This window comes from Bos mutus, chromosome 14 (assembly GCF_027580195.1).
Source record: "Bos mutus isolate GX-2022 chromosome 14, NWIPB_WYAK_1.1, whole genome shotgun sequence".
Classification (NCBI taxonomy): Eukaryota; Metazoa; Chordata; class Mammalia; order Artiodactyla; family Bovidae; genus Bos; species Bos mutus.
The window spans coordinates 58,628,339-58,652,619 of record NC_091630.1 but is presented as its reverse complement, the minus strand read 5'-3'; the positions used below and the strand labels follow the sequence as shown (position 1 = coordinate 58,652,619).

Sequence of the window (24,281 nt, the reverse complement as noted above, 5' to 3'; positions counted from 1 at the left end):
GTCATCCAGCTCCAGTAGGAATTAATAAGCACACAGAAAAGTGTTATTTTTCTTAACAGCTGTACTAAAAATTTTCTTTACATATAATATTTAAAAATTATCAGCCTAAAACTGCAATTTAAAAAGTCTATTTGTAGTTACTCTTTTTCTAAAAGTATCATCTACTCTATTTAAAAATTAAATTAAGGTTAATTTGCATTAATATGTTTTTATTAATACACTGTATTCTCTGAGTTCTCTGACATTGGAACAGCTGCAGTGTTGTTTTTTTTTTTTTCTAATCAAACTAAAAAGTGACAGGAAACTTGAGTATGTAATGTGAATGCCTAGGGAGGTTGTGAGAGTGTCAGCTATGTCCCAGTGAGCACTTCTGGAAGCCTCGGTCATTGCTGGAAGTCTGGAGTGCTCTGAGTATGAACAAGACTTCCGGTGGCTGCTCCTCATGACACTTATTACCACGTCTGGAGCTTTAGCTACTGTTGTTTCCTCTCGGTTTTGGTCTGAACTTCCCCTGATTTCTCTCGTTCTATAAATGAAGTCAGGGAAATGTCCATTCCAAGGTACTCAGCCATGGTCATCATCATGTTTGTAGATATTATTCTAGAGAAAAGCAGAGGGAAAAAATTCAGAATGCTTTAGAAGGAGTCAAAGAGACATCTTCAGGGAATTCCCTGGCGGCACAATGGTTAGGGCTCCGGGTTTCCACTGCAGGAGGCATGGGTTCCATCCCTGGAGGGGGAACTAAGTTCCCGCATAACACGTAGTGCGGCCAAACAAATAAATAAGTAAACAAAAGAGAAATATCTTTGTAAAGATTACTTGTGAATTCTCGTGGCTCACACTGTGTGCTTGTCACTGCTGAGAGGGACGAATGTGGAAATGTTGCATCACGGGCACTGAATGCTGTCTACAGAGCTTTGAACAGTCCCAGTGCTCAGGCCACAAAGTGTGTTCGTTGTTCGGTTGTGTCCAACTCTTTGCGACCTCTTAGACTGGGGCCTGAGGGCTCCTGTATCCATAGGATTCTCCAGCAAGAATACTGGGAGTGGGTTGCATACCCTTCTTCAGGGAATCTTCCTGACCTAGGGATCAAATCCGGGTCTCCTGCCTTGCAGGCAGATTCTTTACCATCTAAGCCACCATGGCAACCCCATTAGCGGTTTAATCCTGCAAAAATGACTAATGGTCTTTAAGCCTCAGTTACTTGAAGTGTGATAAACCACGCAAGGCTGTCATGCAGAGTCTGGCCCAGGTAGACACTTGATGAATCTTACACGTTGTTCTCTCTTCTCTTCAGAGAAGATAGTGGGCCTGGCCTAAATGCACTCACAAAAACTCTGGAACTCTAAGCGTGAAGTTACAGGTCCTCTTTCACCAGAGGAAGTGAGAAACTTGTCAAAAATCCTTAATATTTTTCTGGCAATGCACTCGGGTTTATTGGCCCTTTGTTTTCAAAATAGAATTTTGTGTCAGCTGAACTGATAGAATTCACCTCCCGTCATTGGGGTTCTATTTGTTTTTCTTGAAATTAATAACTTTTATTCTCTAAGAGGGCTTCCCAGGTGGCACTAGTGGTAAAGAATCCACCTGCCGACATAAGAGACGTGTGTTTGGTCCCTGGGTCAGGAAGATTCCCCTGGAGAAGGGAATGGCAACTCACCCCAGAGTTCTTACCTGGAAAATCCCATGGACAGAGGAGACTGGCAGGCTATAACTATGTGGTTATAAACAGTCAGACACGACTGGAGCAACTTAGCACTCTGTAAGAACCAACAGTTTCTGAATTTTCTCAGGGTCTGGAATAACCAAGCACAGCTAGAATTAGTCCAATAAGTTGCCCTGGCATTGTTTAGATATTATTCTTCCTTCAACCTTAAGAAAGATACAAGGTTGCTTTCTGGTAAAAGAGGTAGCAATGATGAGAGCAATTTGTTCACAAACAACCAAAATGATAGAGAAGTCATTATTCACTTACTGTTTCAGGAACAATGCAACATGTGAGAATCTGGGCATTATCAAGTACAACTGCTCCTCTAAAATAGCATTTAAAATACTTTGGGCAGCATACTCCTGAGTCAGCATGGGCAACAAAAGTGGATACCTGGAATAAAAAAAATCACAAAAAGTTATATTGTTAAAGTGGTATTTTTTTGCTGCCATCAGTCAGTTCAGTTCAGTTCAGTTGCTCAGTCATGTCCGACTCTTTGCAACCCCATGATTAGCAGCACGCCAGGCCTCCCCGTCCATCACCATCTCCTGGAGTTCACTCAGACTCACGTCCATCGAGTCGGTGATGCCATCCAGCCATCTCACCCTCTGTTGTCCCCTTCTCCTCCTGCCCCCAATCCCTCCAGGCATCATAGTCTTTTCCAATGAGTCAACTCTTTGCATGAGGTGGCCAAAGTACTGGAGTTTCAGCTTTAGCATCATTCCTTCCAAAGAACATCCAGGGCTGATCTCCTTTAGAATGGACTGATTGGATCTCCTTTCAGTCCAAGGGACTCTCCAGAGTCTTCTCCAACACCACAGTTCAAAAGCATCAATTCTTCGGCACTCAGCTTTCTTCACAGTCCAACTCTCACATCCATACATGACCACAGGAAAAACCATAGCCTTGACTAGATGGACCTTTGTTGGCAAAGTAACGTCTCTGCTTTTCAATATGGTGAGCACTAATTATTAAATTTTAGATATCAAGTCATCAACATATGTCTATAAATATGCAAATCATGTGTAAATATTAGAAAAAGGCTTGTGTTTTCTCTCGTGATCATATTGGGACCAGTGCTAACACGTTTCCAGCTTCCCCAGTGGCTCAGTGGCAAAGAATCCGCTGGCAATGCAGGAGCCCCAGGAGATGCATGTTCAATCCCTGGGTCGCAAAGATCACCTGGATAAGGAAATGGGTACTCATTCCAGTATTCTTCCCTGGGAGATGTAATGGATGGAGCAGCCTGGTGGGCTACAGTCTGTGGGGTCACAAGAGTCAGACATGACTTAGCGAGTAAACAAAAGCTAACGTATTTCATTTCCTGGAGTGAACTCCTGGCCTTTATTGATTTTCTCCTCTTTGATGGTCTAGATCTATGGAAGGAAGTGCTTTGAGATTTTTTTCCATATTTTTCTTTTCTGTCTTTCAGCCCAAACATCAGATAGCTGTATACTATTAAGAAGTGAAACTGCAAAATTATTTTACCCAAAGGAAAGCGCTCCTGAGCATGTATAATGTGGCTTTATTTTAGGCACATTATTGTTACTACAGTAAGCAAACTCAGATGTTTGCAAAATCAATTGGAGTTGAAATGGGATGAGCATGTAATGAAGCTCCCATTAGACATTATTTTGACATTTTATACTTTTATATTATGCTTCTGTGTTTCTTGAACCACACCTCTTCAAAAATTCTATTTTTGTGTGTGGGCTCAATCACTTAGTTGTGTCTAGCTCTTTGCAACTCCATTGGCTGTAGCCTGGCAGGCTCCTCTGTCCATGGGATTTTCCAGGCAAGAATACTGGAGTGGGTAGTCATTTATATGTAAATAATGTTTTTCATTAAATTTGGGAGGTTTTCAGCATCATTACTTTAAATGTTTTTTTTTTTATTTTATTTTATTTTTAAACTTTATATAATTGTATTAGTTTTGCCAAATATCAAAATGAATCCGCCACAGGTATACATGTGTTCCCCATCCTGAACCCTCCTCCCTCCTCCCTCCTCCCTCCCCATACCATCCCTCTGCGTCGTCCCAGTGCTCTAGCCCCAAGCATCCAGTATCATGCATCGATCCTGGACTGGCATCTTGTTTCATACATGATATTTTACATGTTTCAATGCCATTCTCCCAAATCTTCCCACCCTCTCCCTCTCCCACAGAGTCCATAAGACTGTTCTATACATCAGTGTTTCTTTTGCTGTCTCGTACACAGGGTTATTGTTACCATCTTTCTAAATTCCATATATATGCATTAGTATACTGTATTGGTGTTTTTCCTTCTGGCTTACTTCACTCTGTATAATATTTAAATGGTTTTTTTGACCATTTCTCTTATTTCTTTGTTACTCTCCTTGTGTATATGTTGATGTGATTAAAGGTGTCCCAGCATTCTCTGAGGAGCTGTTCCTTTTTTTCCATTTATGTTTTCTCTTCCTTCTGGTTGCATATTCTCTGTTCATTTGTCTTGAGGTTCACTTTTTTTTTTTTCTACCAGCCAAAATCTACTGTTGAGCTGCTCTAGTGTATCTTCCTTTTCATTTACTCTTCTTTTCCAATCCCAAAGTTACATTTGCTTAAAAAAATCTGTATTTATTTATTAATATTTGATGAAACATCTCCATTCTAAAAATATGGATTTCTTTAGCTCTTTGAATGGATTTAAAATAGCTTGCTTTGAAGTTTGTCTGCTAAATCCAACACCTGGGTCCTTTTCAAAGCAATTTCCATTGCCTATGGGTTTTTCTCATGTATGGGTCACACTTTTCTGTGTATTTGCCTATCTTACTTTTTTATTAAAAACTGAACATTTTAGATGATATATGGTAGCAACTCTGGATAACTGTCCTCTGCAATTGTTTGCTTGTTTATTTCCTCAGTCACTTGGCTGAAACTAGTTCCATGAGGTCTAGCTCTCCTCCAAGGTGTGGCTTCTGATGTCATTCCTTGAAGGACTCCATCCAGGGAAACTGTGTTTTTAACCCGGCAATCTTTGACTGCCTCTTTCTCTTAAGCCTCTAGCTGGTCTGCCTCTATTTGTATCGTATCTACCTCTTATGCTGTAGTTTGCTAGCTGGTGGTGCTATTTTTTTTTTGAAGATGCTCTGATTTATGGTTTTATCCAATGGCAGAGGGAGAAAGATGCCAGTCTTTGCTGCTGACTGTGACCTTGTCTGTCAGAACCTCTGTTATGAAGCAGGAGTTGGGTGATGATAAAATGACTCTTTACTGGGTTTCTCACCCTACTTATCAAACAGAGTCTGGGGGAATGGTAGGAAGTAATGCTGCCACCCAGCTGCTGTTACTAGCCTGTATGGATCTTCCAGCACCCAGAACCTGGGGCTTGGGGTCTGCTCATTTTTACTGTTGGGTAAGTCTACCACACATAGGTTTTTTTGCCACATGACTGCTGCTCCAACAACAAAGAGCTGTGGAAAGAGGAACTGGCTTTCTTCAACAGTAGCCTCTCCCCAGGTCTTTCCTACCTTGGAGGTGGAGGAGCAAGCACTGTCTGACTGAGTCTATCCATTCATTATAGGCCTTCTACAGAAATCGGAATCTTTGAGTATTAACCTGTTGCCAAACTGCCCAGCGGAGTTCTCCTTCTCTGGGGACTGGTGTGTGTGTGCACGCTGCATGCTCGGTTGCTTTTTGTGACCCTACAGACTTCAGCCCACCAGGTTCCTTTGTCCATGGGATTCTCCAGGCAAGAATACTGGAGTGGGTTGCACTTCCTCCTCCAGAGGATCTTCCCTACCCAGCGATCGAACTCGAGTTTCTTGTGGCTCTTGCATTGGCAGGCGGGTTCTCTACCACCGAGCCACCTGGTAAGCCCCTCCAGAGACTGGGGGACATGGGAATTACCACTGGTTTGCCAAGCCCCTGAAACAGCTGTTCTGCAAGGCAGAGCTGTTGTGTGGAGGATGAGTGTAGTTCCTGGTTCCAATGCCAAGGCCTCTCAGAGTTCTTACTGAATTTCTGTAGGTTTTGTTAAATAAATACTTCTCAATGGATTGCATGCTCTTTGGTCAATCTCCAAATATTTTAAATGATTGTCTTTGCTAATGTTGACTTGCATGGTAGATGTTTCTTTGTGAGAGTTTTTCCCCTGCAGTACTGTCAACTCCATCACCTGTTTTGACACTTTAAATTTAATCTTACGATTTCCCTAGACTCTAAATAGCCTCATTGCTTTTTAGACAGGCTTTTTGTTGGCTGTCTCTCTTTCCTACAGATATAGCTGATCATAGCATTTGGTTCCTGTCAATCCCCTTTTTAGCAATTGTAATGACTACACTGGCCCTAGACCATGTCTATATTTCTCAGTATACTCTACTGATTGGCTCTTTTGTATAAAAGTCTTCGTATTTCACTTGTTTCTTCCTTGGTCTATTCTACCAAATATAAACGTATATCATCCTCCAATACTTCCCCACATATATTAGTCAGTCTTTCAAAATATTTTATCTTTTGGATGATTTTTACTTCACTATTCTTTTTAGAAAGGAAATTATCTTCTCAACACAACAACGCTAAAGATTTTAATAACTTCTCACTACCAAGTTTTCTGTTATATTGTAATATTCTGATTAGCAATTTAAGTTTATGTTTTCACTATACCATATGCTCATAACCATATTATTATCCTTAAATGGTGTAAACTCATTAATTTAATGCAGGTTGAAAGTTTTCTTTGACTAACTCAGGCATTCTACCGATGTCTTTTGTTTTACTTTTCATATTTCAAAACTTCAAAATGAAAGATGATAATTACCTATATGGAAGATTATCATAAGAGCGAAGATTACTGTAAGATTTCACTTACTTGGTTGAACAGCCCTCAAACATTCCAGTTTTGATAAAATATGGGCAAACAATGGTGGTGTTAATTTTGCTTTTTTGTAGTAGCCTTAATTCAAAGTGGAGAGACTCCGCAAAGCCATAAGCTGCAAACTTGCTGGCACAGTAATCTGAAACAGAGTGAGGAGCTGTTAGCAACAGACTTTGACAAGTTAATTCATGGAATTGTTTTGAAAATGGAAACTCCCTTCCCTTTCTTTGGCTTATTCTGGGGGCAAAGTGAAAGTGTCAGTCACTCAGTCATGTCCTAAGTGCGTGATTCTCCACGCAAGAATACTGGAGTGGGTTGCCATGCCCTCCTCCAGGGGATCTTTCTGACCCAGGTATCAAACCTGAGTCTCCTGCATTTGCAGGCAGATTCTTTACCATCTAAGCTACCAGGGAAAGCATCACTTAAAGTCATTTTCTGTGGCCACTCCACTTCTATAGCTCTATACAGCATACCAACAACAAAATGAAAATGATTTCAATTTCTCTTAACCCAAGAAGACTACAAAGCCAACTGGTTCTTTTTTTCTCTTTGTGTTATTTTTTATTAAGAAGAGAGTGATTTTATTATTTTAAAATATATGTATTTGGCTGCCTCAGGTTGCACTTACATCATGCAGGATCTTTCCTTGTGGACTCTCTAATTGTGGTGCATGGGCTTAGTTGCTCCATGGCATGTGGGATGTTAGTTCCCTGACCAGGGATCCAACCCACATCGCCTGAATTGCAAGGCAGATTCTTAACCACTGCACCACCAGGGAAGTCCCACCACTGTTATTTTATATAGAGGAGGGGAGCAGCAATATGAATGGACCTAGAGATGGGCATACTAAGTGAAGTAAGCCAGACAAAGACTAATACCATACGATATCACTTATGTGTGGAATTCAAATTTGGGAAATGGGAAGGAATCCTGGTGTTACAAACAGAGCCAAATGTATTAGAGACTTCCCCTTGGTGCAGAAGAGTTTTCCATGCCTTAGAAGAGTCCTGACTTCTGGGTGCTGTGAGCTGGAGATACAAAGTCACGGGTGGAGCACTCACCTGACAGTCCGTTGATCCCAATGATTCCTGCAAAACTTGAAATGCAGACTAAGTGACCATGGTTAGCTTCAAGCATGGCAGGAAGGAAGGCTTTATAAGTCTGGAAGATATAAACGCACTGTGTCAATATTCATTACTCATTTATTACTCTTTCTGCTCAAGTATGTGATTAACTTATAAGCTTACTTAATAAATATTTATTTAACACCTGATGTTTGCATGTTGGACTCTTTGCGGCCCCATGGACTGCAGCCTGCCAGGCTCCTCTGTCCATGGGATTTCCCAGGCAAAAATAGTGGAATGGGTTGCCATTTCCTTTCTCCAGGGAATCTTCCTGACCCAGGGATCCAACTGGCATCTCTTATGTTGCTAACATTTTTCTGTTTCCAGTTGAAAATAATGTTTTCCTCACAGGGAAAAGGTGACTGGATATTTCAAGGGTCTGTTTGTATTTCTAGCCCTATGTGTCAGTGGAGGGCTTTTTAAAGACATTCTAGAAGATAAATTTATATTATAAAGACATTATTTGTTCTGGATGTACAGATTCCCAGCATTAAAGGGAAGAGAAAGGAATGCAAGTATGTGTTGAGGAAGCATTTAGTCATCAAAAACATATCAATGAAACTTTGGGAATATAATTTAAACCAGAGACATACATACGAATCCAGGTTTACATATATGTACAATCAAGGTAACTCTGAAATAATGACATGTGTTTGATAAATAGGTATATCTATTTTCCCTGATTTGATCACATGTGGGGTGTAATACAAACAAGTGTCAGATTTGCTTGTCTTTATTTTATTGTATTTGTTGTAAGATTCCATTTTTCTTATGCAAAAGTTCAATGACTGAATTTCCTAAATGTTTTCCCCCTGGTTATAGATTAAATCAGTTATCACTATTTCCATAAAATAGCTCAGTTTATGAAGATGGCAAATATGTGTTCAGTTGAATTGCAACAAATGATGACTTTATTGTTAAAAAAAAAAAAGAACTAGTATTTTTGAACTTTGGACAGGTTTCCAATTACTTGGACTTTGTTTCTCTACCTGCATTGCCTTTTGCAATTTTAAAAAATTACCTTTTGGACAATCTTTTAATATCAACAGTAACTGTGTTACTCTGTAGTGTCAACTTAAAAGACTTCAATACTTTAGAAGAATATTCAGTTGGGTCAATTTACAAGAAATATTTGGCTCCCCATAAAATTTTAAAAGAAGTTCAAAGTCATAAGCAAAAGCATGGAGGCACCTAGCAGACTGTGGTGTGGACAAGGAATGCTGCCTGCCACCCTTGGACATCAAGGAGATCAAGCCAGTCAATCTGAAAGGAAATCAAACCTAAATATTCATTGAAAGGATTGATGTTGCAGCTGAAGCTCCAACACTTTGACACCTGATGCAAAGAATGGACTCATTGGAAAAGACTTCATTGCTGGGAAAGATTGAAGGCAGGAGGAGGAGGAGGAGGTGACAGAGGAGGAGGAGGAGGCGACAGAGGATGAGATGGTTGGATGGCGTCACCAACTCAGTGGACATGAGTTTGAGCAAGCTGCGGGAGATGGTGAGGTACAGGAAAGCCTGGCATGCTGCAGTCCATGGGATCGCAGAGAGTCAGACATGACTCAGCAATTGAACAATAATACCAGTAAACAAAGGATGTTTTGGCCATCAAGCCCATAACCACCTCTGCCTCCAACTCTGGATAGGCCAAGAGTTCTGCTTAGTCTATCAATGGGAACTCACAAATGGTCTATCAACAGATAAATGGTTGACTAATTGTTTATAGAATTCGGGCTTCCCTTGTGGCTCAGCTGGTAAACAAGCTGCCTGCAATGCGGGAGATCTGGGTTTGATCCTTGGGTTGGGAAGATCCAGTGGAGAAGGGAAAGGCTACCAACTCCAGTATTCTGGCCTGGAGAGGCCAGAATTCACATGGACTATAGTCCATGGGGTCACAAAGAGTTGGACACGACTGAGTGACTCTCACTTATAGAGCTACATGAAATTCTCATATTCACCAACAAAACAAAATGAAAAAGAAAGAAGACTTACCCAGAAGTGAGACATGACGTTGACAAGAAATGATCTTTCCACCATGTGGTCTGGAGTTTTGAGGAACTCTCTTCCTGTCACGACCCCTGCATTGTTAATGAGGATGGTCACATTGCCCACTTCCTTCTTAACCTGTGCAGAAGTGAGGCAAATAATTCAATTACGTTAGGTTACTTATTTTTCCATGCCATTATTATTATTTTTTTTTTTTTTACTTTATTCAGGTAGTTTCTTTAAACATAGCTATTTTCTCTCTCTCATAGAAATTCAGCAAGTTTAAAGTAGCTTTATGATTGATTGTGTAAAAAAACACATTGATTTGCCAGTTTTGCTTATCTTTGTGTGTGTGCAGAGAGGACTGGGTGTTGCAGTGTGTTTTCTCTGCCTCTATTTTTGTCATGTTACCGTCCCTTTTTGCCAGAGGTGAATGCCAGGGGTACTGCAGAGTCCTGTCTCTATTTCCCTGTGTGGCTCTCAATGTCTCCCTTTGGATGGTGCTTGTGTCTTTCTTCAACCAGGTGTGTGTGGCAGTTACTTCTGTAGGTGCCCTCTTCCTGACTCCTCTGTGACAGGGTGCAGGAGCTCATCCCATCCCTGTAGGGCATGGCCAGTCCTGAGCACAAAGACATCCCAAACACAGGTATGTTGGATCCCACCTGTGGGATCACAGGTGTCTGTGGGCCTGTGACCTCTGTCAAAAAGACCTCCCCAGGTCTGATAGTTGTCTATGCCCAATTACTTCCCTGAGTTTCCAGCTGTGCTACCACTGCTGCATCCTGAGGGTCTTCCTTCACCCTTCCTTCTGAATTGCTTACCTCATCTGCGTACAGAACCTACTACCACCAGCCCTGCTCGGAGGAAGCTAGGCTCTAGGAAACACTGCAGTGACCTTGATAAAGCTGGTTTGGGGTAAAATATGATGTAAAGCATGATGTATGTTCAAACGACGATTTGAAGATGTTTTTGCCCTGAACTGTATCTTTGGTGCTGTCATGACAATCTGTTCTTTTTTCCAAACAGGAAGTTCGGAAAAAACTTGACTTGGTTGTCCTGGTCCCACCTACTGCTCTGTGTGGAGGCTTCCAGATCACATGGTGGGAGATATTAGGGAAAAACTGCTCCTGATGTCATCAAGTTGAACAGGCTCTGAAAGGAAGAATTACTGTTGCTGTACCGATGTTGTGCAGAGGGATTAGGCCCTTCTGCTTTGGAGAGGGGCAGTACAGGGACAAACACCCAAGAGATGTGAGCTTTTGGCTTGATGAGGGAGCCAGTGTGAGCAAGTGCTTGATCTTAGACCAACTTGGGGAGGAACTTGGGTCTCTGGAGGATGGGAAATCTTTGGTGTAAGGCATTCTTAAATATTTAAGAAAAATTCTTTGCAGCCAAAGATGGAGAAGCTCTATACAGTCAGCAAAAACAAGACCAGGAGCTGACCGTGGCTCAGATCATGAACTCCTTATTGCCAAATTCAGACTTAAATTGAAGAAAGTAGGGAAAACCACTAGACCATTCAGGTATGACCTAAATCAAATCCCTTATGATTATACAGTGGAACTGAGGAATAGATTTAAGGGACTAGATCTGATAGAGTGCCTGATGAACTATGGAATGAGGTTCGTGACATTGTACAGGAGACAGGGATCAAGACCATTCCCATAGAAAAGAAATGCAAAAAAGCAAAATGGCTGTCTGGGGAAGCCTTACAAATAGCTGTGAAAAGAAGAGAAGTGAAAAGCAAAGGAGAAAAGGAAAGATATAAGCATCTGAATGCAGAGTTCCAAAGAATAGCAAGAAGAGATAAGAGAGCTTTCCTCAGCAATCAATGCAAAGAAATAGAGGAAAACAACAGAATGGGAAAACTAGAGATCTCTTCAAGAAAATTAGAGATACCAAGGGAACATTTCATGCAAAGATGGGCTCAATAAAGGAGAGAAGTGGTATGGACCTAACAGAAGCAGAAGGTATTAAGAAGAGATGGCAAGAATACACAGAAGAACTGTACAAAAAAGATCTTCACGACCCAGATAATCACGATGGTGTGCTCACTGACCTAGAGCCAGACATCCTGGAATGTGAATTCAAGTGGGCCTTAGAAAGCATCACTACGAACAAAGCTAGTGGAGGTGATGGAATTCCAGTTGAGCTATTTCAAATCCTGAAAGATGATGCTGTGAAAGTGCTGTACTGAATATGCCAGCAAATTTGGAAAACTCAGCAGTGGCCACAGGACTGGAAAAGGTCAGTTTTCATTCCAATCTCAAAGAAAGGCAATGCCAAAGAATGCTCAAACTAGCGCACAATTGCACTCATCTCACAGGCTGGTAAAGAAATGCTCAAAATTCTCCAAGCCAAGCTTCAGCAATATGTGAACTGTGAACTTCCTGATGTTCAAGCTGGTTTTAGAAAAGGCAGAGGAACCAGAGATCAAATTGTCAACATCTGCTGGATCATGGAAAAAGCAACAGAGTTCCAGAAAAACTTCTATTTCTGCTTTATTGACTATGCCAAAGCCTTTGACTGTGTGGATCACAATAAACTGTGGAAAATTCTGAAAGAGATGGGAATACCAGACCACCTGATCTGCCTCTTGAGAAATTTGTATGCAGGTCAGGAAGCAACAGTTAGAAGTGGACATGGAGGGGTACTCTTTCTACCCCCTTCTGATGCCTATGTCAGAAGCTTTCTCTATCTCCTTTATACTTTAATAAAACTTTATTACACAAAAGCTCCGAGCGATCAAGCCTCGTCTCTGGCCCCGGATTGAATTCTTCTCCTCCGGGGGCCAAGAAGCCCGGTGTATTCGTGTGATTCAACAACAACCTTTCATCTTGGGGGCTCGTCCGGGATCCTTCAGGACAAGGTAAGGGAGCTTGGAGCTTTAGTTCTTTGTTCTCTTAGCGAACACGTTTTCTGCCGTGCTTTACTAACTCTACCGTGTGCTTGTGTGAATGAATGGCATGCCCTGCGTGAAGCAAGTAAGGGGCCCTGCTCTGCGGTTCCATGGTGATCTCATACAGCTTATGGCAGAAACCTGTCGGGGCGTTATACTGACCTGCCAATGCCAAGAGGCACCCAATGTCTCCTTCGGGAACCGACCAGAAATGGGCGAAGCGTGTGGACCGAACTCTCCTTTCTCGGTCAAACTTTTCGGTCTCTTTGACCATTTCATAACCCCTTGGGAATTAGAAGTACTAACCTAATCTATCGGATCATAGACTTTCAAGGGACTTGTGATCTATACTGTTATTGTGTACTGTGGCTTAGGTCCCAAACTTGGATTGGTAGTCAAGAAAGTGTCTAGCCTCGCTAGGAATCGAAAGTTCACAAGCTAGATGGAGCTCTAGCTCCCAGAACATCTCTGAGGTTAAAGGTTACTCAGATTGGGACTGCGATGGGTTTTTTTTTTTTTTTTTTCCTTTGGTAACGCTGGCTCTTAGTGGATCAGAAGAGGCTGTTATACTGGTGTGGTGATGCTTGGAAAGAACATCTCAGTTTTATGTTTGTGTCGGTCTTATTGTGGTCAGGAAATACTCAGGGTCGTGCACAGGCACTCAGGTGATGAATGTTTCCCCTAGTAGTCTTAGCTTGGGAGGCATTTCGGAAGGTTACTCTGATTCACCCCAGGTGACATCAGAGGCAAGCAAGGTTAAGGGTGAAGAGCTGGACGTCAAGTAGGGATGCTATCAAGTCTACCCCTGGTACATCCCCACCCCATCTCGGTGGTAGAACCGGGAGGGACGAGTACGGCGCCTGCGTCGGTAAGGGACAGACTAAGTCCCACCAGGAAGGAAAAGCTTTTGGTGTAACGTCTGTCTACACCCCCATCTAGAGCAGGGAGGGACACCTCCAGTAGAAAAATGGCCTTGGTCGCTTTTTTTCTCTCTTACAGATGGGAGCTAACAATTCCAGCCTCACTCCTTTGAACTGTATCCTGAAAAGCTGGGATAGATTTGATCCCCAGGGCTTAAAGAAGACACACTTGGTCTTCCTATGTGATACTGCATGGCCACGGTATCCATTGGAGGACGGCGAACGGTGGCCAGTTGGAGGGTCTCTTAAGTATAATACTGTTCTACAACTAGACCGGTTCTGTAAGGAACAAGGGAAATGGGTAGAAGTAGCATATGTGTTGCCCTTTTTCTCTCTGTGAAATATGCCAGACTTATGTCCTAAGAGTATAGATTTGGGCGTGAAATCTTCAGCTCCCTCCTGTCCTCTTACTTTGCCCCCGTACAGGGGACTCCAAACTGGGATTCAAACTGCCCACATGGAGGTCCAAACAACCCCTATCTCAGTACGACCTCAGACTACTCTGGTTTCAGTAGAAACTCAGACCATCGAAGTAAGAGATGAGATGGAGGACAGGAGACAAAGAGAAGAGAAAAAACAGGTTTCTCCAATCTATCCCTGGGATCATATGCACAGAGCAGCCAGAGAGACTGAGGAAAAGCCACACAAGCTGTTGCTTCTTTGTAAAACACCCACCAGGAGAAATAATCAGTCTGTGAGAGTTAATAAGCCTTTCTCTTATTAAGAAATACAAAGAATCAAGGAGGATCTGGGAGACTATTTAGAGGATCCAGAAAAATATATTAGAGCCTTTAAAGGTGTTACTCTGCTTTATGACCTCACTTGGAAGGATGTGATGTATATCTTGGGACAAACGCTGACTCCTGAGTCAAAGACTCGAGTTTTGGGAAAAGCGGTTGCTTATGGAGATGAATGGCTTGGTAATGAATCAGTAGAGAAGAGGGAGAACAAGATAGCGGCCCTCCCCACTGGGAATCAGGAGGTCCCAACTATAGAACCAGACTGGGACTACAACACAGCTAAAGGAAGATGGGATCAGAGTCATTTTGTTAGATGTATTCTTGAGGGACTTAGGCAGGCACGTTCTAAGCCTTTAAACTATGGCAAATTGGCAGACATAGAACAGGAGGAGAAAGAAGCTCCTGGTAAATTCCTAGATAGACTGAGAGAAGGCCTTCGCAGATTCACTGAGATTGATCCCGAAAGTGAAGAGGGAAAAGTGATCTTAAAGTATAGATTTCTCACTCAGTCGGCTCCAGATATCCGCCGTAAGCTATTAAAACAGGCGTATGGACCAAATCAGTCTTTAGATACTCTGTTACAACTGGCTCAGACAGTCTATTATGGTAGGGAATATGAGGAAAAGAAAGAAAGGCAAAAAAAGACAAAGGAAAAGGCGGAAGCCTTCGCCATGGCTATGAAAAACGTTCTTAAACAGCCTGAGAAAAATGCCCAGAGGGGCCCAGGTGAAAAGTGATGGGCTTGCTACTACTGTGGAAAGGAGGGGCACCTCAAGCGGGATTGCCCTCAGGCATCTAAGCCGCCCCCGGCTCCATGTCCGGTCTGCAAAGGACCACACTGGAAGAGAGACTGCCCCCAGAGGCGTAGGTCTCTGGGGTCGGACTCTCAAGACAATCAGGACTGAAGGTGCCCGGGGGTCCCCATACAAGCTCCCGTCCTAATTACACCTGAGGAACCCCGGGTATTAATAGTTGTGGGGGGCCAATCCGTCGATTTCCTTTTAGATACTGGGGCAACTTATTCTGTGCTTACTGAAGCCCCTGGCCCACTTTCTTCCCGATCTGCTTCCATAATGGGACTGTCTGGACGAGCCAAAAGGTATTATTTCAGTTATTCTTTATCTTGCAACTGGGATTCTGTGCTGTTTTAACACGAGTTTCTGATCGTGCCAGAATCTCCCTCACCCCTTTTGGGAAGGGATATACTGAGCAAGGTCCATGCCTCTGTTTTCATGAATATGGAGCCCTCCCTTTCTCTCCCTTTAGTTGAACAAAATGTAAATCCTAGAGTATGGGCTGATGGAAAATCTGTGGGTCGAGCACAAAATGCTATTCCTGTAGTTGTTAAGCTCAAAGACCCACACATATTTCCACATAAGAAGCAGTATCCACTGAAACCTGAAGTTAAGGAAGGGTTAAAACCCATCATCTAAAATTTAAAGGAGCAGGGACTATTAATTCCCTGTAATAGTCCTTGCAACACTCCTATTTTGGGTATAAAGAAATCGAATGGTAAATGGAGACTAGTTCAAGATTTATGAATAATAAATGAGGCTGTAGTTCCTTTACACCCCGTGGTGCCTAATCCTTATACTCTATTGTCTGAAATTCCTGAACGGGCCAAATATTTCTCAGTAATTGATTTAAAGGATGCCTTCTATTCAGTGCCTTTGGCGGAAGAAAGTCAATTCCTATTTGCCTTTGAAGACCCTACGCAGCCAGCTTCTCAGTTAACCTGGACAGTTTTGCCCCAGGGATTTCGTGACAGTCCTCACTTATTCGGACAAAGTTTGTCACGGGATCTACAAAATTTTAATAGCTCTGAAGCAGTGGTGTTACAATATGTAGATGATATTTTGCTCTGTGCTGAGACAGAGGAAGCTTGTTCGCGAGCCTCAGAAGATTTCTTAAACTTTCTGGCAGGCTGTGGTTACAAGGCATCAAGAGAAAAGGCTCAGCTTTGTCAACAATCAGTTAGATATCTGGGCCTAATCATATCAGAAGGGACTAGGGCCATAGGCCCTGAGAGAATTAAACCTATACTAAATCACCCCCTACCTATGACTTTAAGACAATTGAGAGGATTTTTGGGAATCACAGGTTACTGTCGAATTTGGATTCCAGGTTATGGGGAACTTGCCCAGCCTTTATATAAACTTATAGCTGAAACTCAGCAGGCCCAAACCGACAAACTGGTTTGGTCTCCAGAAACTCAAAAGGCTTTTAAGGTTCTTCAGACTGCTCTCCTGCAAGCTCCAGCTCTGAGGTTGCCCACAGGGTCAGAATTTAATTTGTTTGTCACTGAAAGAAAAGGTGTGGCATTGGGAGTTTTGACACAACCCCGAGGGCCTCACCAGCAACCTATTGCTTATCTAAGCAGAGAATTAGATGTAGTTTCATGTGGGTGGCCCCATTGCCTAAGAGTAATTGGGGCAGCGGCTTTATTAGCACCTGAAGCTTTAAAAATAATTAATGGACGAAACCTTACTGTACTGACTTCTCATGATGTGAGTGGAATCTTAAATTCTAAGGTTAATATTTGGATGACAGACAGTAGGCTTCTTAAGTATCAGTCATTGTTGTTAGAAGGACCAGAAGCTAAGCTTAAAGTTTGTGGAAATTTAAATCCTGCCACTTTCCTTCCTGAGAAGGAAAATGAAACACCTGATCACGATTGTTCTCAATTCCTAACTTTAAACTATGCAGCTTGGGAGGATGTAAAGGATACCCCATTAGACAATCCTGACATGGAAATATTTACAGATGGCAGTTCTTTTGTTCAGGATGGAAACCGTAAAGCAGGTTACGCCGTGGTGACTGCTGAACAGGTTTTGGAAGCAAAATCTCTCCCCCCAGGGAACCAGTGCTCAGTTAGCGGAGCTTGTGCCCCTGACCTCTCTAGAATTAAGCAAAGGGCAGCAGATGGGCCTGATAATCTATGTGAGTCTACTTCTGCTGACTCCAAATATCCTGAGTCTGCCGTTGGATCCTCAAGACAATGTCCTCCTGTCCTGGGCTCACTCCTATGCTGCATTCCACAATCGGTCTAACTGCTGGGTCTGCAGAGAGCTCCCCTCTTTGTCATTGGAAGGCTTTCTGTGGTGGACATCCCCACTTCAAGAAAAAGACTTTCTCCAAGTCTGTGAATACCTTCGACAACAATCACATGCGATGCCTCTTCTTCATCTGATGACATCTACCAACCCTAAAATGGACTGGTGCAACTTTGTACTCTAACTATGGACATAATGTGACTTATAATTTTGATTCCTCAATTGCCTTACTTTGGGAGACATTAACTAGTTCCCCATGGTGGACAACTATCTTAATTACAATAATTCTGGTTGTTTTGTTTTTGCTGTTTGCTCCCTGCATCTGTAATTGTATAACTGGATTTGTTTCTAGCCGCATGAAAGCTTTTAAGTTACAAATGGTTGCTCAAACTCCTGCTACTGCTGTAGCTTCCTCCAGCTACTATTTGGGGCCCCTGGATCAGATATCCTCAATATGAGGATTAGGAGAATATGTTGCCTCACCAATTTAGGGACAACGCCCCTTGTCAGCTAGGAAGTAGTTATGGAACGAGAACGACGCCCCTTTTCCCTAGGCAACATAATTCTCCTAAAAGAAAAGGGGGGAATGAGAGAGTCAGTTCCTAGGCAGGTTGATAGGAAATCTAGGGGTCCCCAAGGAGAGAGGGGTCTGGAATTCTCAAGGAGGAAGAAAGGACAAACTTTTTTTCTTTCTCCACATTCCTTAGGATTATATACCAATAATGTATCCTGCCTAAGGACAGTCTTTGGATTCAACCTTCTGTTATCTTAAAATGTTAATTATGGGATTAGACCTGGTCTTTACAAGGATGTATCTTGCCTGAGGACAGTGTTATCTTAAAATGTAAATTATGGGAGTAGGTCGGAGGAGGTCTTTACAACCTCCAGACATTCTTTGGATTCATTGGAGAGTATATAACTTCATTGTTAACACTAGCAAGCGGGTACTCTTTCTACCCCCTTCTGATGCCTATGTCAGAAGCTTTCTCTATCTCCTTTATACTTTAATAAAACTTTATTACACACACACAAAAGAAGTGGACATGGAACAACAGACTGATTCCAAATAGGAAAAGGAGTACATCAAGGCTGTATATTGTCACCCTGCTTATTTAACTTCTATACAGAGTACATCATGAGAAACGCTGGGCTGGAAGAAGCACAAGCTGGAATCAAGATTTCCAGGAGAAATATCAATAACCTCAGATATGCAGATGACACCACCCTTATGGCAGAAAGTGAAGAGGAACTCAAAAGCCTCTTGATGAAAATGAAAGTGGAGAGTGAAAAAGTTGGCTTAAAGCTCAACATTCAGAAAACCAAGATCATGGCATCTGGTCCCATCACTTCATGGGAAAAAGATGGGGAAACAGTGGAAACAGTGTCAGACTTTATTTTTCGGGGCTCCAAAATCACTACAGATGGTGACTGCAGCCATGAAATTAAAAGACACTTACTCCTTGGAAGGAAGGTTATGACCAACCTAGATAGCATATTCAAAAGCAGAGACATTACTTTGCCAACAAAGGTTCATCTAGTCAAGGCTATGGTTTTTCCAGTTCTCATGTATGGATGTGAGAGTTGGACTGTGAAGAAGGCTGAGCACCAAAGAATTGATGCTTTTGAACTGTGGTGTGGAGAAGACTCTTGAGAGTCCCTTGGACTGCAAGGAGATCCAACCAGTCCATTCTGAAGGAGATCAGCCCTGGGATTTCTTTGGAAGGAATGATGCTAAAGCTGAAACTCCAGTACTTTGGCCACCTCATGCAAAGAGTTGACTCATTGGAAAAGACCTTGATGATGGGAGGGATTGGGGGCAGGAGGAGAAGGGGACAACAGAGGATGAGATGGCTGGATGGCATCACTGACTCGGACGTGAGTCTGGGTGAACTCTGGGAGTTGGTGATGGACAGGGAGGCCTGGCGTGCTGTGATTCATGGGGTCGCAAAGAGTCGGACATGAATGAGTGACTGAACTGAACTGAACTGAATGGTCCCCATCATCCTGTCCAAGAAGATCCCTCAGTCTTAGGGACCCAGAGCTAAGAGGAACTTCATCTAGGTAATAGGATTTAATTTTCACTGCGAGTTTAGGAAAGCATTCCAATCTCAGTTTATAGATCAGGAAACAGAGGTTCTCAGAAGTTAATATTTTGCCAAAGGACAGCTTTTGGCTTTTGAGAAGAATCACAGTGGTTCTCACTCAGTTTTCGACACACATACAAGAAAGTAAAAGCTCTCTTTTACTTAGATTTACTTCTCTGTGGTCAAAATGATTACTTCTGTAACTAACAAATCTCACGTATGTGAACATGCACACAGACACACTAACAAATATAAATAAGTAATTGGACCTGGACATTTGGGAATAAAGCATGACGCTGGTTATTCTAACAAAAAATTCATTTGTGTACTGAGTCTCTGTGGTGGAGATGAGAAAGTTACCTTAGTCAAATTTTGGGAAATTACTGAGCCCTTTATTTAAAAATTTTTTTTAATATTATCATTGTTTTTTTTTGGCTATGCCCCATGGCATATGGGATCTTGGCTCCCTGACCAGGGATCAAACCCAAGGCCCCTACAGTAGAAGCCTGGAATCTTAACCTCTGACCTCTAGGAAAGTCCCATTACTGAGCCCTTTAGAATGCTGTTATTGAAGTTTCCTATGAATTTCAGGGGTCTGGATAATGTCCATGGCTTGTTGACATTCTGGTAGATAAAGTCTAACATTAGTATTAATATTTGGGTTTCTTGGGAGTTGATAAGTAATTAAAATTATACAGAACAGTCAATAAAATGGTTGACTTAGAAGAATTCTGTTTACAGGACTGTGAGAAAAGAAAAGTCCAAGATACATTCAAATGGTGAAAAGACAATATTTGATTAAAGTTTTTGGCCTCGTTTTCTACTATACAGCAAGGAAATTTTAAACAAGAGGGAAAGATTCATTGGGGGTGATGGAAATTACAGTGCTTTTGATAGAAGGAAGAGGACTGTGAGGGAGTCTTTATTGCTGACACATTGGTGGGTCACTGCTGGGGATGTGGCAGGGGTCTTGATTCCAGGCAGATGGAACCTGGTTCTACTCTGTCACTAATTTGCTCTATGCCTTGGCTTCCTGTCATCAGTAGAGGAGACAATGTAATTGTGCCCACTTTACTATAAAGATTATATATGAATCCAGAGCCTGTTATACAGAGTGAAGTAAGTCAGAAAGACAAATACTGTATATTAATGCATATATATGGAATTTAAAAAGATGGTACTGGCAATCCTATACTCAGGGCAGCAAAGGAGACACAGATGTAAAGAACAGACTTTTGGACTCAGCAGGAGAAGATGAGGGTGGGATTATTTGAGATAATAGCACTGAAACATATACATTACCATATAGAAAGTAGATGACCAGTGTGAGTTCGATGGATGAAGCAGGGCACCCAAAGCTGGTGCTCTGGGACAACCCAAGAGGGATGGGGTCGGGAGGGAGTGGGGAATGAGGTTTAGGATGGAGGGGACACGTGTATACCTGTGGCTGATTCATGCTGATGTATGGCAAAAATCATCACAATATTGTAAAGTAATTATCCAATCAAAATAAATTAATTGAAAAACAAAAGATTATATATGATGATGCTGCAAATTTCAGAGTCCTGATCTGTGATTTAGTGGTGGTCCTGGGACTGCCACTCCCCCACAGGCTCCTTCCCTGAGCTAGCCCCAAAGACCTCCATCTATGAACCTTTCTTGCCACATTGCTTTGGCAAAATAAGACCTGATTTTGAGCCCGCTTGTTCTGTTCTACAATATCCCTGGGATCTATATATAATTACACAGTAAATACCTATTATAATTAAAGCATTTATCAGTACTTAGTGACTGGCAGGCTGCAGTCCATGGGGTAGCAAAGAGTCAGACATGACTTAGAGACTGAACAACGACAAGTGTGAAGTTAGAACGAATATCCATACGTTAAGTCTAAGAGGAAATGTAGTCTAGAAATATGCTTCTTCCCCATCCTCCCCACTTTCTACCCTCAGAACTAGGTGACAGTGGGTGTACACTGGAATCATACAATACAGAGACCTAATACTGTGTCCCCTTGAAGATCATCTGGTCCAGTCTCTTCATTTTACTGATAAAGGAACAAGGACCCGGAGAGGACAGGTAGCTAGGCAGGGCTAGTTCTAGTTTCTACAGACTTCTGGTGGCAATGAGTCACCAGAAAAGCAGCTGGCAACAACTCAAAAGGCTCATCAAATTTACAGTTGCATTGTTTTCTTGTTTCCTTTTCTGGAGGCCACAAATTCAGGTTCTTTTTTTTTTTTTTTTGGCTTCAGTCCCCGACTAGGGATTGAACCCACGACCCCTGCACTAGAAGTGGAGTCCTAACCACTGGACTGCCAGGGAAGTCTCCACAAAGTCAGATTTCTGACATGCAGACTCAAGCAAGAGGCATAGGAAAAGAAGTATATGACAAAATTTCTCCTCTTCTTTTTGCAAAAGCACATATTAGATGCAGTACTTTTCTTGGGCAAAGAACTAAGAACACCAGTCAACTTACCTGATCAGCAACTCTGTAGACATCTTGTCTATTACTACAGTCACATGTATAGGCAAATACTTTTGCATCCCTCTCTTCTTTGATCATTCTACATGTTTCCATGTTGCCTTCTTCGTTAATGTCCCATAGAACTAAAATGGCTCCAAGACTGGCAAATTTGATAGCTAATAACCTCCCAAGTCCACTTGCAGCTCCTGTTATAAGGACAGTCTCTCCCGTAACATCCTTTTTCTTCTTGGGAATTATCTTGTAATATAAAGATTCTAAAAAATAATATAGAAATTTCCCCAAAAATATGGAGGTGTCGAGAAGCACATTCATATTGATTCACTGAAGAAAGTAACGTCCTAATTAGGAAAAAAGGTAACTGATAAATTCATGACATTATCACAATTGCAACACATATAAAACACTTAGTCCAAGGGAATTTACCTTTGAGACATCAGTTCTTCAAAATACATATTTTGGCAACAACTGCTACCATCGTTGAATGTTTGAATTATATAAGTAATGAGCATGAAAACATTTTATGTTGACAAGAATCTTTCCAACTTGCAGGGTACTTCCTTACAGGTAATCTAATTTGATTTACAGGTAGATCTCAATTTACTAGGAGAGCTTCATAGTGAAAGACATACATTGCATGACTCCTAAACCAAGATTCTGGACTCTCCCATGGTCGTTTTTCTGTTATATGAACTCAATTCATGATCTTATATCTAATAGAAATTAATATAGAAGTAATATTTCTTGCAATATAAATCTTTTTATATTTTCACATGCACGTGTGGGTGCCAAGTCTGTTCAGTCATGTCCAACTCTTTGGCCTATGGACTGTAGCCCGCCAGGCTCCCCTGTCCATGGGATTCTCCAAGTAAGAATACTGGAGTGGGCTGCCATGCCCCCTCGAAGGGATCTTCCTGACCCAGGGATTGAACCCATGTTTCAGTCTTCTTTATTGGCAGTCGGGTTCTTTACCACTGGCACCACTTGGGAAGCTCTATATTTTCACATAATCCTTATAATATCCCTCTGACAGAGTCAAACCAGGTACAGTTACTGCTGGTTTATAGTGAGGGGGTCTGAGACAAAAAAGATTGAGTAGACTTGTTCAAGGGCTTCCCAGGTGGAGCTAAAGGTGAAGAACCTGCCTGCCAGTGCAGGAGACCTAAGAGACACAGGTTCAATTCCTGGGTCAGGAAGATCCCCTGGAGGAGGGCATGGCAACCCACTCCAGTATTCTTTCCTGGAGAATCCCCACAGACAGAGGAGCTTGGCAAACTACAGTTTATGAGGTTGCAAAGAGTCAGACATGACTGAAGCTACTTAGCACACATGCACCCAGACTTATTGAATGTCATATAGCCAGCTAATAAAATAGGAAATGTCAAGATTGAGGACAGAGGTCTCTTGAATGAAGTCTAGACTTTTAACACTCGAATGGGCTTTTTCTGGAGCTAATGTGCCCTTTTCCCAGACCTGTCTTTTAAAAAATAAAATAATGGAGCGTTTTTTTTCTTTTTGATGATGTGTCCTTGATTTTTGATAATCATTTTCTGTTATATTTGAACATTCTTACACAATTATTTCATGTAGAAGTTTAACGTGGTCATCCTTAAAACCCACATTAAAACAGACCACAGCTCCTACACTGTTGGTGGAAATATAAGTTGGTTCAGTCACTATGGAAAACAGACTGGAAGTTCCTCAGAAAGCTAAACAGAATTATCATGTGATCCAGCAATCCCACTCCTCAGCATATTCCCAGACAAAACTATAATTCATAAAGATACATGCAACCCTATATTCATAGCAGCAGTATTCACAATAGCTAATAAATAGAAACATCAATAACCTCAGATATGCAGATGACATCACCCTTACGGCAGAAAGTGAAGAGGAACTAAAAACCTCTTGATGAAAGTGAAAGAGGAGAGTGAAAAAGTTGGCTTAAAGCTCAACATTCAGAAAACCAAGATCATGGTATCTGGCCCCATCACTTCATGGGAAATAGATGGAGAAACAGTGGAAACAGTGTCAGATTTTGTTTTTTGGGCTCCAAAATCACTGCAGATGCTGATTGCAGCCATGAAATTAAAAGATGCTTACTCCTTGGAAGGAAAAAGCAGAGACATTACTTTGCCAACTAAGGTCCGTCTAGTCAAGGCTATGGTTTTTCCTGTGGTCATGTATGGATGTGAGAGTTGGACTGTGAAGAAAGCTGAGCACCGAAGAATTGATATTTTTGAACTGTGGTGTTGGAGAAGACTCTTGAGAGTCCCTTGGACTACAAGGAGATCCAACCAGTCCATTCTAAAGGAGATCAGCCCTGGGTGTTCTTTGGAAGGACTGATGCTAAAGCTGAAACTCCAATACTTTGGCCACCTCATGTGAAGAGTTGACTCATTGGAAAAGACTCTGATGCTGGGAGGGATTGGGGGCAGGAGGAGAAGG

At 42.0% G+C, this 24,281-nt stretch overlaps 1 protein-coding gene across 1 annotated transcript; it reads right to left on the bottom strand.

The window, feature by feature from the left end:
• Window positions 1-473: 473 nt before the first annotated feature.
• LOC102278285 (short-chain dehydrogenase/reductase family 16C member 6) lies at window positions 474-22,148 on the bottom strand. The gene is made up of 6 exons (XM_005889164.3): window positions 21,828-22,148; window positions 9,662-9,793; window positions 7,605-7,704; window positions 6,538-6,682; window positions 1,976-2,101; window positions 474-600 (listed from the first exon to the last, which is right to left on the bottom strand). Exons 1-6 carry the CDS (start codon window positions 22,146-22,148, stop codon window positions 474-476), a joined length of 951 nt encoding a protein of 316 aa, XP_005889226.2.
• Between the last annotated feature and the right edge of the window lie 2,133 nt (window positions 22,149-24,281).

Bases quoted from the DNA above. Each gene is read 5' to 3' on its own strand.
- LOC102278285 (XM_005889164.3), bottom strand. From the start codon at position 22,148: ATGAATGTGCTTCTCGACACCTCCATATTTTTGGGGAAATTTCTATAT. The intron at 6,683-7,604 runs GTGAGTGCTCCA...ACTCTGTTTCAG, and splicing joins TGGGATCAACGGACTGTCAG to ATTACTGTGCCAGCAAGTTT. The intron at 601-1,975 runs GTAAGTGAATAA...GCTTTTCTCTAG, and splicing joins GTTGCATTGTTCCTGAAACA to AATAATATCTACAAACATGA.